The sequence below is a fragment of the Eucyclogobius newberryi genome, unplaced genomic scaffold (genome assembly GCF_026437365.1).
Source record: "Eucyclogobius newberryi isolate DKJ021-1_F unplaced genomic scaffold, fEucNew1.0.hap1 SCAF_10, whole genome shotgun sequence".
Classification (NCBI taxonomy): domain Eukaryota; kingdom Metazoa; phylum Chordata; class Actinopteri; order Gobiiformes; family Gobiidae; genus Eucyclogobius; species Eucyclogobius newberryi.
Window position 1 is genome coordinate 25,602,921 of NW_027315724.1, and position 15,000 is coordinate 25,617,920.

Genomic DNA, 15,000 nt, shown 5'->3' on the forward strand with positions numbered 1-15,000 from the left:
AAGAAAAGAGAGGTAGGACATGGTAGAGGCACAGTTTTAACATTTCAGATCTAAATGTTTATGTAACAGGAGTGACATTTATCATATAGCCCCGGATCAGGGGAAATTTTTATATTTGATGGATTAAATCTCAGTTGAAAGATGGGTCAAAAATATTAACAATTATACAGTATGCTTTATCATTTAATTTAATAACCTTATTATTATATGATAAATATAACAAATATAATATAGCAAATAAACATTCTAAATAGTCCACAATAACCTTGATGCTAGCAGCCTTCTAATATGGTTCTCAGAACAATGCTCTTCTTGCATTATCTTTTAAATTATTATTATAATTATTTTAATACATTCAATGTTAATAAAAAATACATAAAAATGTGTTCACATTTATATAGCGCTTTTCTACAGGCAAGGCACTCAAACGCTTTATATCAAGGAACCAGTCACCCATTCACACACACAATCATGCACCAGTTGTTCGCAGACACTGGGGGTGAGTCGGGTTAAGTGTCTTGCCCAAGGACACAACGGCAGTATTTCACCTGAGGCAGCAGTGATCGCACCGCCAACCTGTGGGCCAGTGGATCTGACCGCTCTACCAGAGCGGAATTCAAACCGCCGAACATCAGATCAGAAGATGAAAACTCTGAACTGACAATGATGAATTCCATTTCCTTAATTATTTCATCCCAAACATTTATTCAGAATTCTATCAAATATTCTGTATCTGTTTGCATGCTTTGGTTTTCAAAATGAAAAATAAATAACACTGGCATTGACAGTAATAGTTACCTGTGAACAATGAACTAGCAGAAGGCCAGGCCATACTTAAAGCAGTGAAATACAATGCTTGGCATTTAGCGCAACTATGCACTGTAAACCTCAGCTTTGGCCCCGGCCCTCTCCTGCTGTGGCCCATTACACCCTGATGCTCTATCTGCTTCTCCTCTATTAGACTTTATTTCTTAACTTGCCTAAAAAGGTACAATTACCCTCAGAATGTCGGTGTAATCCCTCATTCGTCCAGGCGTGTTCCATAGTAGAAAAAGCTTCAGTTGTAGTCATCTGGACTCAGTTTGAAAAAATAGACGTTTCGACTCTCATCCAAGAGTCATTGTCAATAAAAGAATTTAGATCGAGAACTCCGATATTAATACTGTTCTGTGGTAAGACCCACCCATTGGGAGGAGCCTTCCTGAAGTAGAAAGAGTTGTTTGTTTCAACAGAAACTCCCCCCTTGTATCTACCGAGCTAGCCTATTCAGAATCTTAATGGGCTATTAGAGTCCTCTTTGTCTTTGTGAGACCCTGGCTCAACCACCCTGAGTACCTGATTAGCATCTAAATGTCCTTGTCCTGGTCCTCTACCTTTCCAGGGGTTCAGTAACCCATTATAAATAACAGGAAGATTAAACCTTAGCCCTCCATTTCTGTTTTTTAACAAAAATAGCTTCCTTGACTCCTCTTTCAAACCATCTTTTCTCCCTGCTTAAAACCTTCACCTCACCGTCTTCAAACGAGTGATTAGAGGCTTCAAGGTGGAGATGCACGGCACTCTGAGGTCCTGAACTTGTATTTCTTCTGTGCTGATAAAGCCTCTTGTGTAGAGGCTGTTTTGTCTCACCTATGTAACGTTCTTTACAGCTTTCTTCACTGCATTGGATCGAATAAACTACATTGCTCTGTTTTTGAGTCGGCAACTTGTCCTTAGGGTGAACCAGTTTTTGTCTTAAAGTGTTTCCTGGTTTAAAATAAACAGGGACTTCGTGTTGTCTAAAAATTCTCTGCAGTTTTTCCGACAGGCCAGACACATAAGGGATAGAAACACCCTTCCTTCTCTGTTCAGTTTCCCTTTTGTCCTGCTTCTTGGTTCTCTTCACTCTGTTGAGGGCCCAAGCCGGGTAACCACAGGCTGAGAGGGCATTTCGGACATGTTTTTCCTCTTTCTTCTTGCCCTCTGAGCTGGTGGGCACACCTTGAGCTCTGTGTTGTAAGGTTCTGATCACACCCAGCTTGTGCTGTAGTGGGTGGTTGGAGCCAAAGAGCAGATACTGGTCCGTGTGTGTAGGTTTCCTATATACTTCTATTTGGAGTTTCCCGTCCTCTCCTCTGATCGTGGAACAATCAAGAAAGGCCAAGCGATTCTCCAGGTGCCCACCAGCTCAGAGGGCAAGAAGAAAGAGGAAAAACATGTCCGAAATGCCCTCTCAGCCTGTGGTTACCCCGCTTGGGCCCTCAACAGAGTGAAGAGAACCAAGAAGCAGGACAAAAGGGAAACTGAACAGAGAAGGAAGGGTGTTTCTATCCCTTATGTGTCTGGCCTGTCGGAAAAACTGCAGAGAATTTTTAGACAACACGAAGTCCCTGTTTATTTTAAACCAGGAAACACTTTAAGACAAAAACTGGTTCACCCTAAGGACAAGTTGCCGACTCAAAAACAGAGCAATGTAGTTTATTCGATCCAATGCAGTGAAGAAAGCTGTAAAGAACGTTACATAGGTGAGACAAAACAGCCTCTACACAAGAGGCTTTATCAGCACAGAAGAAATACAAGTTCAGGACCTCAGAGTGCCGTGCATCTCCATCTTGAAGCCTCTAATCACTCGTTTGAAGACGGTGAGGTGAAGGTTTTAAGCAGGGAGAAAAGATGGTTTGAAAGAGGAGTCAAGGAAGCTATTTTTGTTAAAAAAGAAAGACCTTCTTTAAACAGAAATAGAGGGCTAAGGTTTAATCTTCCTGTTATTTATAATGGGTTACTGAACCCCTGGAAAGGTAGAGGACCAGGACAAGGACATTTAGATGCTAATCAGGTACTCAGGGTGGTTGAGCCAGGGTCTCACAAAGACAAAGAGGATTCTAATAGCCCATTAAGATTCTGAATAGGCTAGCTCGGTAGATACAAGGGGGGAGTTTCTGTTGAAACAAACAACTCCTTCTACTTCAGGAAGGCTCCTCCCAATGGGTGGGTCTTACCACAGAACAGTATTAATATCGGAGTTCTCGATCTAAATTCTTTTATTGACAATGACTCTTGGATGAGAGTCGAAACGTCTATTTTTTCAAACTGAGTCCAGATGACTACAACTGAAGCTTTTTCTACTATTACCCTCAGAATATTGAAGAATTATGAGCGGAATGAAACATCTAAAATAGTTTAATCCTAAACAAACAATGGTAAAACATATTTTAAGTTAAAACATTTAAGACTACATAGTGTTTTTTATGGTCTGCTTGTGATAAGTGTGTATGGTATCACTACAATGGTTTAAAGCCTGCTTAGGGACAGCATAATTACACACTTAAGAGAATATGCTAATAGTGTCTCTCTTTATGAGTGAGAGAGAGTGTGTCTAATGACAGGAAAAGCCTGCGGTGGGCTCTGCGCACTGTCAGCTGGAGCTGAACACTAATGCAAACTTCCTCGCCACTGTCTATCTCTCAATTAGTCTGTTCTTGTTGTATCTCTCTCTCCTCCATCACAAACTGTACATAGCTTGAACCATTTACAACCATGGACCATTATAACAACACATACACCGGGCTTCACAGCATCTACATTCTGTTCTCAAACCTAGGCATCAGTCACAAATTATTTCAAAACTTCGCTCCATGTATTAATCATCAGATGTATAACAGACGGATGTGACAAAATGTTGATATTCTGATTTATTGTGGCACTTAATTTGGTGCTACTGCGGAATACTCAATATATATTGCCAGTAATGTCTTTCAGGTATTTTTTGGATCCAAAGTTTGTCTACTCAATCATTTTGTAGCAAATTTTGAATAAGGAAACTTGTGTAAGTACTACTGTTGACATGTTTTACAAATTAGTACAGTTTAAAAAGATGAGTATTCATTTACAAACTGAGGAAAATAAGTATTTGTACAACCAGCGATTTTGAAAGTTCTCCCACTTAGAAATGATAGGAGTCTGAAAATGTTATCTTAGATACATTTCCACCAAGACAGAATTACAAAATAAATAAAAATATGAAAATCACATTGTATGATTTTTAAATAATGTATTTGCATGTAATTGCTGCAGATAAGAAAAGTCCACCTCCACTCCACTTATTAATCTAAATGAGTAGCACATGTTTGAGCTCGCTATATAAAACACCTGTCCACCCCACAATCAATCACACTCCAACTACTCCAAGACCAAAGATCTGTCTAAAGACACCAGAGACAACATTTTAGACCTGCACAAGGCTGAAAAGGGCTAAAGGCCGCCGCAAGCAGCTTGGTGAAAACTGTAAGAGCAATAGTTAGAAAATGGAAGAGGCTAAAGATGACGGTCAATCTCCCTGGGACTGGGGCACCATGCAAGATCCCACCTCAGGGTATCAAGGATGACAAGAGAGGTAAGGAATCAGTCCAGAACTACACGGGAGGAGCTGGTCAATGACCTGAAGAGAGCTGGCACCACAGTTTCAAAGGTTACTATCGGTAATCCACTACACCGTCATGGTTTAAAATCATGCATCGCACAGAAGGTTCCCCTGCCTGTCTGAAGTTTGCCAGTGACCATGTAGATGATCCAGAGGAGTCATGGGAGAAAGTCATGATGGGACAAAAACAGAACTTTTTGGTAGAAACTCACTGTGTTTGGAGGAATAAGAAGGATGAGTACCATCCCAAGAACACCATCCCTACTCTGAAGCATGGGGGTGGAAACATCATGCTTTGGGGGTGCTTTTCTGTACAGGGGACAGGGCAACTGCTCTGCATTAAGGAGAGAATGAATGGGGCCATGTATTGCGAGATTTTGGGCAACAACCACCTTCCCTCAGTCAGAGCACTGAAGATGGGTCGTGGCTGGGTCTTCCAACATGACAATGACCCGAAGGATAACCAAGGAGTGGATCCGTAAGAAGCATATCAAGGTTCTGGAGTGGCCCAGCCAGTCTCCAGACCTAAATCCAATATTTTTAAATGTCCATATCAAACTTGCCATCTCAATTGGTTAGAACCACGCACCCTTGCTTATGCGTCTAGTTCAAATTAGTTCTAAACATTTTTTATGTACAGTTCTGGGAAGTAACTCAAATAGAAAATATCTCTTTGTAGTGTATATATGTGTCCCGGTAAGTGTTTTCCCAATCCCTGTAAGTGTATCATGGGGGAGTTCTAAACGTTTCATCTGGACAATAAACTAAGTTATAAAAAGAACTCTGGTGGGAGGGAGAAGGATTCATGGGAGCATGTTTGTCCTGTCTGTGTCTTGTAAACTGTGTATTGTATAGTGTGCACTGTATTGTATGTCGAACAATATCTTGTGTTTTGGACCTCCTCAAAAATGAGATGGCACATCTTAAGGGGCTTTCCACAAAATAAAGTAGCAAATAAAGTAGCATCTAGAGAAGATCTGTGTGGAGGAGGGGCCAAAATCCCTGCTGCAATGTGTGCAAACCTGGTCAAGAACCACAGGAAACATGTACCGTATTTTCCGCACTATAAAGGTGCACATAAAAGTCTTTAACATCCTCAAAAGCCATCCGTGCGCTCAATAGTCCGGTGCGCTTAATATATGGTTTATTTCTGGTTGCGCTTACTGGCCGCGAAGATATTTTGTGTGGTACACGGTGTATAAAGAAGATTTGGGACACGAAACGCCGATACACGTCTAGCTTTAACAGTATTCCGGAACCGGAAGTCCCAACATGTATGCAAAGCATTCTGGGAACAGTAGTCTACCTACACGCGGCGCTGTCAAAAATGTAAACAACATTTTCAGTCAGGCACAACGCAGACACCTACCGGTAAATAAAGGACCCCAAGAATCTTGGCCCAAGATGGCTACTGCCAATAGACCATGGATCTGTTATATTATCACAAGAAATGCGCTTACGGGGTAAATTATCAGTCAACTGTGGTCAGAGGCTGGAAGGCAGGATGGCCAGAATCATCACTGAACTGCCGCGTGGATCCGAGATGCGGGATCACACTGACCAAAGTCTGTGCGAAATCAGGACAAATGCACCGGGACACGGGACGTAAAAAATCGGGGCTGTCCCAGGTAACATCTGGTCATAGCTATGCAGGATGTGCACGGCGGCATTTGAAAGATTTGAGGACGAGGAATGAACTGAAAAGGTGAGTGTATTGTGTTGTATTTTACCTGTTGCAACTGAACGAGGCTGGGAGTTGTTGTGGATATGCTAACTGTCTTTTAGCGGTAGCAGAGTGTGTTCTGTGTTTGTATTTTACATGTTTACAAGGGATCTTGACTGAGAATTGATTTGGATATGCTAACGTGTCTGTTAGCGGTAGCAGAGTGTGTTTTGATGTTGAACAATGTTGATCTGAATGAGTTGCACGCGTTTAATAAAGCTCAACTGACTCTGACTTATCCGTCTGTTTTGTTTATCTTATGCGCTTTATAGTCCGGTGCGCTTTATGTATGGACCAGTACACATGGTACACATATGGCTGATGGTGCGCTTAATAATCCAGTGCGCCTTTTCGTGCGCAAAATACGGTAGTTGTAAACCAAGGCTTCAGTACCAAATAGTAACATCAATTTTCTCAGGTGTTCAAATACTTATTTGCAGCAATAACATAGAAATAAATTTAAAAACCATACAGTGTGATTCTGTCTCTCACAGTGGAAATGCACCTACGATGAAAATTTCAGACCCCTCCATAATTACTAAGTGGGAACTTGCAAAATGGCAGTGTGTTCAAATACTTATTTTCCTCACTGTATGTGGGATTCTCGGTAGGGCTCGAAGTATATCGCAATCATCAAACCTACTTTTAAATGTAAAGTGCAATTGCAGTCATTATCACAATACTTTCTTTCAAAAATCGTGTAACAAGAATCAAAACATGAGCTACCCAATGATGTCCGCCCATGTACACACTCTCAAGTCAAAAGAAAAAAAAAAATCTCATATTTAAATTGCCCTTTAGACCGTTTTTTTTTGCACGATCTTCGGGTCTGATGACAGAAACACCATATATCACAACAATAGAAGAGCCAAAATAAATGTTACCATGACGTAGTGCCAACTCCACATCCTCATCTACCACCGCAAACGTCTTTCTGTCTCTTTGCCTGTTTTGAACTGACGCACAGTGTCTTACTCCATGAGAGAGGCCAATCTGAGGCTGGGAGTGCAGGGTGAGAGTCCAATTGTGTTCCTCTATGATTGGAACGGTTGCGTTTTCACATCAGGCTAACACTAAGCCAAGGACCATCTCCTCATCATTCCTGTTCCTGGTTTGAGCTCAGATTAAGTGGTCACCAGGGTGCATGAAGACTCAAGATTTTCACAGTGAAAGAATAGATTTATGTCATCTTTAATCACTGCGGACAGAGCGCGGTAAATGAGTAAACTGCACCAGCCATTCCATTTTCACAATCAAAAGGGAGCAGGGGCCAATATCTTTGTAACATTTAAAAATCTACACAAACTAAAGCTGCTGTTGTTTTTGTTGCCGCTTAGACCAACTAAACTACTGCACAATAATCTTGTGATTTATGAAAAAAAGACATTTTTTAAAATCCTACCACAAAATCCTAAAACAAATTGGTTAATATATTTGCAAGTAATTGCCCTTGTGAATAAATAAAGACTGTCTTCTACATTTGATCATTTCCTTTGCTCATTTGACTAATTTTTGAAAACATCCATCTGTCTTTCACAGTATTTTTAACATCCCACGACTCCAAGCTCCTTTTATACTTTCTAATATCAAATACAAATAAAACCTGTAAATGTAATGTAAACCATATACAACAAATGGTAAGAGCTAAAATAAGATTCTAATACACTCAGCGCTGTGGGTCAGATTCAGGTCGATATAATGTTCTAACAAGAAATCTCCTGAAGACGTGACCAGAATAAAAGAAGGCTTGACACTTTACAGAGCTTCATCTAAAATACTTGCATGTCTGGTTTCATTGGTTTCAGAAGACTGTTGCAAATGCGCTGATGACCCAATTGAGTGCTCTGACGCATACAAAATACATCTGAAATCTTCTTGATTTGATTGAACTTTAGCAGCCGCCTGATCATAATAGCTTGACAGGATGGAGGATTGCAAAGATAAATTAACTATTGTTTAAGAAAATGACAATAGAAAAATCAGTGAAAAGTTTTCAAAAGGGACAAACATGTTGAACATGATGCTAAGAATACTAAGATGCATTTAGTCAGAAACAGTATGGCAGAAGTTCATGATTTGCATGAAATGGTAGATTTTAGGGGAAAGAGACTGGGCTAAGGCATTACTAATGTGATTAATGCGAGTCAAAAATGTGTGCTGCCTTTACCAAGTGGAACAAGTGGTATTTTTGGCAGATTGCTCTGACTCATCGTCTCTAAATCAAATATTTTAAGTTACACACTCTAAAAAGAAAATGCTCAGCTAGAGTTACATAGTTTGGGGTGCCAACAAGCACTATTGTTTACACAAATATACATAAATACGAAGGTAAAATATGTTGTTAATAAGCTGTTCATCTGTCAGACTACAATTTTGGGGATGGATGAATAAATTGTGCTTATCTTATGCACTAGAGGGGGTGGCACAAAGTGGTCTTTAGAGTTCTCATCCCAATACTTACGCATCTACATCCGCCATCAACTCTAACTTGCTGGGAAAAATCTCAGACAAGAGGACTCTGGTGAAGGACTTGCCCAACGACTCGAGTCTGGATTCGAGGTGCTTGGGGAAAAAAATGGAAATTAGTCAGTTCTGTTTTCCCTAGAAACTGTATTGTTAAAGTAGAACTTTGTGAAATCTAATTATTACATTGTTTAAAGGGATGCATGTAAATACTAGTGATGTGCTAAGGATGTATGACAGCCAGGAATGAGTAGAAAGGTTTAAATACAACAGCCGTGGCTTTTTATTAGAAAAAAAAAATGTATTGCTTATTGATTTTGATTGAGATAATCAGCTGTAAAAAGTGAAACGGTACCCCTTTAAAATAAAAATTAATTAGCCTTAATAATAGTTATTTTTTTCTAATTAAAAGTGTAGTTATTATAAAATAACAAGATGCCAGTTTGATAGCAAACTCTTATTAGCACCACATGTCACCAAACCACTTGTCTGGGCCAAGCCCTCAGTAAAGTGTTACAAACCATTGCACAAGAGGCCTTAGGGCATGTCTACTGTTGAAATGAGGACACACAAACTTACCTCCAGGACTTTAGGGCTGCCCTGACGCCCCAGTGAGCCCATGATCAGGCCCCATCTCTGGGCTGAGCGAGCGTTGTCAATGGCCTGGAGCCTTAACTCCCGCATGGCATTATGGTCATAGTACTCCCTGGAGAAGACCTTACTGTAGGGATCATACCTATTCACAAAGAAGAAGCACACACATTTGAGTGGCATATGCGATAGTCGCACCTTTATTGCTCATCAAAAGTTGGAGGAAATTAATAAAATCTAATCAGGAAAACCTTTCAAGTGTGACTCTAGTGCATCTCAGAGAAAGGCATAATCTCCTTTTCAGCTCCACAAAGGCTTCACTTGAGATTAAAATCTTGTTTATGGGAGATACCTGTGATTTGTTCAGCCCTGCATCTTTTACACAATACCATCTCACAGAATACAAAAAGGCACTCGGAAAATGCTATGACATTGGTATAAGGGGACAGACTGTAAAGTACATTTACATTTATATGTACATTATTATTTAGACTAGTGTAAGGTATTTTCACCAAACAGATTTTAACAAATGTTAAACGACCTGATGCATTTCAGGGCTTGATAACAAAAAGGATCCTACCTTTATTTCAGTCCAGAATATGAGATATATTTACTATTGCAAGTATTTACATATGTTTTTATATTGAATGCATTGATACACATGTACGTGTTAGAAAATAAAACATTCAAAATAAACAATACCTGTAAGCTGCAATGTCTGGATTTGCGATCATAATCGACTCAAGGTGAAATCTTCCGTCTCCGAGATAGCTGGAGAAACATGCATAAAACATCCAGGTCACCGACCATAAGTAGCACTCTAACAGGACATCGTATGACATTTGATAAACCAATTTAGTCAATCCCAGTGCTGCCTCAGCCTTTTTTTTACCAAGGCTCTAAATGAGAAAAAAGGGCCTGAGGCTGCATGGAAGGATACATGACCCTAATGATTGAAGTCTGCTGTTTACAGACAATGCAAGCCTTTCCAATTAACCCATGTCCAGGTGGAGGCAGAGTTCACACACCACTAGGACACACTGGGCTATGTAAGTTTGCACAAATACAGGATCAGTTAGAACCGCCTTTCAGCAGCCCTCCTCCTCCTGCATGGGGTCACTCTGAGAAGATCCCCGCTGATAGGTCTATGCCCGGTACCACTCCTCATTACTGCAGTCTCAAGGCCCATAGAGACAGGATGTGCAGTTAAACCCACTAATTGACCAGCGTTTAGAACACCCAGGAACATGCTGCAGGTGGTGGCGGAATATATATAATAACTTGGAGACATGTCTGGCATATATATTTGGATCTATACGAGTGTATGCATAAAGTCTAATAACACAAAGACAGGGCTGAATAACCTTGAGCGCAACTACCGCTACACTGTTCCCCTTTTGCTTAGCAACATCCGCGGCCTTCATAAAAGGATGCTCCGAACAATAAGCCTGCTGCACTGTCGAGCTCTAAAAAGCTCTGGTACTTTCCACAATGAATGATGGCATATTCCACATAGTATTACCTATTCGATGCAAGCCTGTGGATGTGTACAATAAAATCAATTTAAATTGTAAATCTAAAACAGAAATGGTTGAGTAATCCCATCTCTACATCAGTAAGTTCTTTAGAAGGAGGTTACCTGCTGCTTTGCTCGTTATTAATGTGGTGATGCTATTCTGAGGTTTTGTCAAAATTAGTTCACATTTTCTTCTACTGCACATTGCAAAGTGAGAGTGTGGGTAGAGAAACATAATTAACACGTTTGGCAATGTTCCATCTCTAAACTCCTAATGTCATTAGGTACAGATATAGTAATGCATTAATCAGCTTCACAGTGTTTTCATCATGTTTGAACACTGGAGTAGTTGTACAACAACTTATAAATGTTCTAATATGATTTTACAACGTTGCTGGTTTAATACTGATAATGATTAGGACCATGCAGCTGGAGAATGAACTGTTGAAGGATATTTGGCTGCCTGGTAACGTCTCTATAGTGATCTCTCAGGGCTCATCAGACATAAAAACTTATTATCAAATGAACAATATTCTTCCAGTACCAGTTTTGAGCACCTCTGTGCCAGCAGTACTGGTACCTTGAAACAATACTCGGCTTTAATCATGTATTCCACCGATATTTTACTGAAATGTTTAGACCATGTATTACAAAACAGCTGAAAATAAGAGAATTTAAAATGAATTTTCAACATTGTAGTAATTAATCTAGTAGTCATCACTTCTAGCATAATACATTTCATAGTATTGCATGTTTTAATGATATGTACACCACATTCAGGATCACATTTTGGCTGTTTCCATGTGGGTGTATCGGTGGCCTTATTGGAGCCACGGCATGATTAGTTGTCACACTGAGCTAGGTCTGGTGACTGGAATGATGTCACCCTGTACTGGGCTCATGCCACATGTGTGACAATTGCTGGGCTAATTATGAAACCAGGTGGGAAGTGACAGGATGAGTCAAGAGCACATTTTTAGTTTCAAGATTTTCTGATAAATAACTGAGAAATGAGGAAGAGTTCTAACATTATGGCATTGACATCGCGGTCCAAACGAGGGGACGTGCAGCCCAGAATTTCTCCTGGTGACAAAGGTCGACACTGGGGAACGAGCACGTCATAGTCAGGCTTGAGAGCCGCACTCACCGCCTGCAGGACAGAGAAGCAGGGAAAGAAATAAGAAATGCCTCTAGCTCACATCAACCTTAAGCATCTGCATGAGCTTAAACAATGGGAACAAATAAAAAATTCAAGAGCAAATAGTGTATTTCTTACACAAAAACAAACTTGTAAACTATGGATGAATATATTTAATCTGATTATGTCAAAGTCTCAGACACTCATGTCTCATTTTACATGACGTGTAAAATAGAAATAAATGCAATTAGTTTATTGGATTTACTTTGAATACTTCAAACAACTGAGAAATTGCAATGAAAACCCAGTTTTTATATAAAATGCAGATCATCTTGTGATATTAATAAACGACGAGTGAGCAAACAATTAGCTATGGTTGGAAGTAGGATGAAATTAACTATTTTGAACCCATTTCGAATGCCTGAGTGGGTAATAATCGCGATCGATCGGCCCCTCCCGCCCACAGTTTGACCCTGTGAAGCCTACACAATAAAAACATGAGAAATATGGAGGATTGGATGAAAAACAGGCTGCTATGCACCAATATACACACAGAAGGACTTTTACACGCCTGCATAAGATATGACCCACATGGTCCAATAGAGTTTAAAAATAACATGACTGTCAGTGTAGGAACAGAGAGGTGTTGGTTCAACATGGGAATGCGGAAAAACATACAGAAAAGTCAAGTGAGATACTGCAGAGCTGCTGCTGCTGCTGCTTATGCAATGAACAAAAGCAGGAATCACACTGCAGCTGGACTCATGTCTTTTACTTCAATGCACATTTTAGATCTAAGAGCATCAATAAATCTCAGACTCACATTTGAGTTGAATACAGAGTCCTCTAGTAAAGTATAGTATAGTATAGTCTTTCTAGTTGAATCTGGGAATATTAAAATATTTGGGAAATTCACCGTGACAAGAACGTAAATCAAAATTAAAGCTAGTTCAAGTGTTCTGTTTGCGAATATTGTGATCGTTTGTGATCGGGCTGTTGACCTTGCAGTTTGTTTGTATATTCCAGTATTTTCTTTTCTTCTTTTTTTTCTTTTAGGCTTTATTAGACAGGAAAGGTTTACCAGCCTTCAATATTTTGTGCAAATATTTCTAAACTGTTTGTCTCTTTGCCCATTTATAATTATTGTAAGAAACAAATGTTCTGAGACAATCCAATTACAAAATACAGTCTGCCAAAATGCCTTAGCTTGTTGCTCCATTACCTGCAGCGCAGCCACAAACTGAATTGTGCTGACGAGTGCCAGTGACTGTCCAGGGGTGAAGTTGAATTTGACCGTGTCCAGGAAGTGTGCATTGTCCATCTGGATGTCCACAAACACATAGAGCATCTTAATTCCTACAGTGGCGTCTATGGGGACTGCAGAGAGACAAAGACAAAAGCAAAGACAAATGAATTATTCACCGTGTTATGTCAGGTATGGCTGCAGCGTATTCACTATTGACGGCAAGCTTTGACATAAACACACAGCAGCACAGTTCACAGATATGCCTTTAAAGGTACATATTCTACATTTACTTTTCTCAGTACTAGCCTCCGTCGCATTAAAACTCAAACTCATTCTGTGGAGGACCTTGCACACGTGGGAAGTGATGCAGAGACCTCAATTATTTAGGGAAGGAGAAGGACGCATGCGATTACTATTAATGCTATTAATTTCACAGACCATTTACTACGCACCAGGCCCTAGGAGAGGTAGCTAGCTCGAGATGTGCTCAGTCAGATTTGTAGAGAAAGTAGTCCATTTAGAGTAGGCTAAGGCATGGATAAGGGAGATATATTGTCATTTAGGATCATCATTGTAATTGTCTGTATTTTTTTGGTTGTTTAGTTGGACAGCTAGGAAAGGCAGGCTTTTTGTTATGATTACGCAAATGGGCCATTACTGTGTGAATATTTCATAAGCAGATACAGATTGCCTAATGGCCTGGATTAAAACAATGGGTAGAGAAAAGATGAGAGCAAACGCCATGAGACATTTGATTGGCATGAAACCATAATAAAAAGATTAAACATAATAACAAGAAATAGGTAAAATATATTACAAACATAAATATTAGGCAAGGTGAAATTTTTCTTCGTTTCTTGGTCATATTTTCAACCAAAAGACAACAAGAAGGTAAGAGACAAACTTAAACTACCACAATAGAACGATTTACTTCAGTGAAATGTGTTATTTTAAAATGTGCAATACAATGGCCCTAGCACAATGGCAGGAATACTGAAGGAGTGAATAGAGATGGAAAACCGAGCAACTCAATTTAAAGCTGGTGGAAGAGAGAACAATATACTGTCTGTGTGAATTACAAAGGATGGGAATGGAAAGAGTGGAAAAAGTAATAGGATACCATGAGTTCGAGGGATGGAACTATGTGAAATGTCAATTATCGAGCACCATAAGTGCAGAGTAGGTCCATGCGTCAAATACAGTCTGAAATGCAATGGAAAAGAAGAGGAGGGGGCTTAAAGAGGTGGGCCTTACGGAAGGAACATTATAACACCAGAAAGGAGCAGAGAAGTCGAGTTAATCCTGGCTTACACTTAGGTGAGCGGCTTGTTTATTGACCCTTCAAAAAAGGAAAGAAGAGTGGCATTGATCTGCATTAGTGGTCAAAGAGCACTTAGAAAGGTGAAATCAGAGGTGCATTCAAAAACGTGGTTGAAACTCCTTTATGAGAAATCATTGTAGTAATTTGTGCAGTTTATCTGTGATGTCACGCAGCAACTGGACCTAAAGGAAACAAGTACATAATCAATAACTTACAAAAGGTTGGACAAAATATACCCTGAATAGAGCTACAAATGCTACACGAATGCACGCAAGAAATATTAATAGAAAAATACTGTAGCTGATGATGTATTGTTCACAAATTATTACGTGGGAGTATCTCAATAATTTGGTGTCCTTTTATAATTTTTTTCTTTTTTTTTTACACATCTATGTTCTATCTCAATATCACGCACTTCTGCTTAACCACAAGCCACTGAATTCATATATCAATTTCAAATAAATTCGGTGATTGGATCCAAGTTTAGAGGAGAAAAAAAAGGTAAAGATTTGTGGTAAACTAATTGCAGGACTCGGGTGTGTGGTTCTACTATTAACATTGAAACACAGCAAAATGTTATTCAGCACACAATATTCAGCAGAT

General features: G+C 39.7%; 1 protein-coding gene across 1 annotated transcript in view; it reads right to left on the bottom strand.

Annotated features, from left to right (window-relative positions):
* The window catches only part of dph1 (diphthamide biosynthesis 1), a 42,619-nt gene that overhangs the window by 7,905 nt on the left and 19,714 nt on the right, over positions 1–15,000 (bottom strand). The window contains exons 5-9 of the mRNA XM_072464329.1: positions 13,053–13,207; positions 11,721–11,842; positions 9,879–9,947; positions 9,165–9,321; positions 8,584–8,684 (exon numbers count right to left, since the gene is read on the bottom strand). Of these exons, the coding sequence (XP_072320430.1) occupies positions 8,584–8,684; positions 9,165–9,321; positions 9,879–9,947; positions 11,721–11,842; positions 13,053–13,207 (604 nt within the window). The remainder of the gene's footprint in view (positions 1–8,583; positions 8,685–9,164; positions 9,322–9,878; positions 9,948–11,720; positions 11,843–13,052; positions 13,208–15,000) is intronic.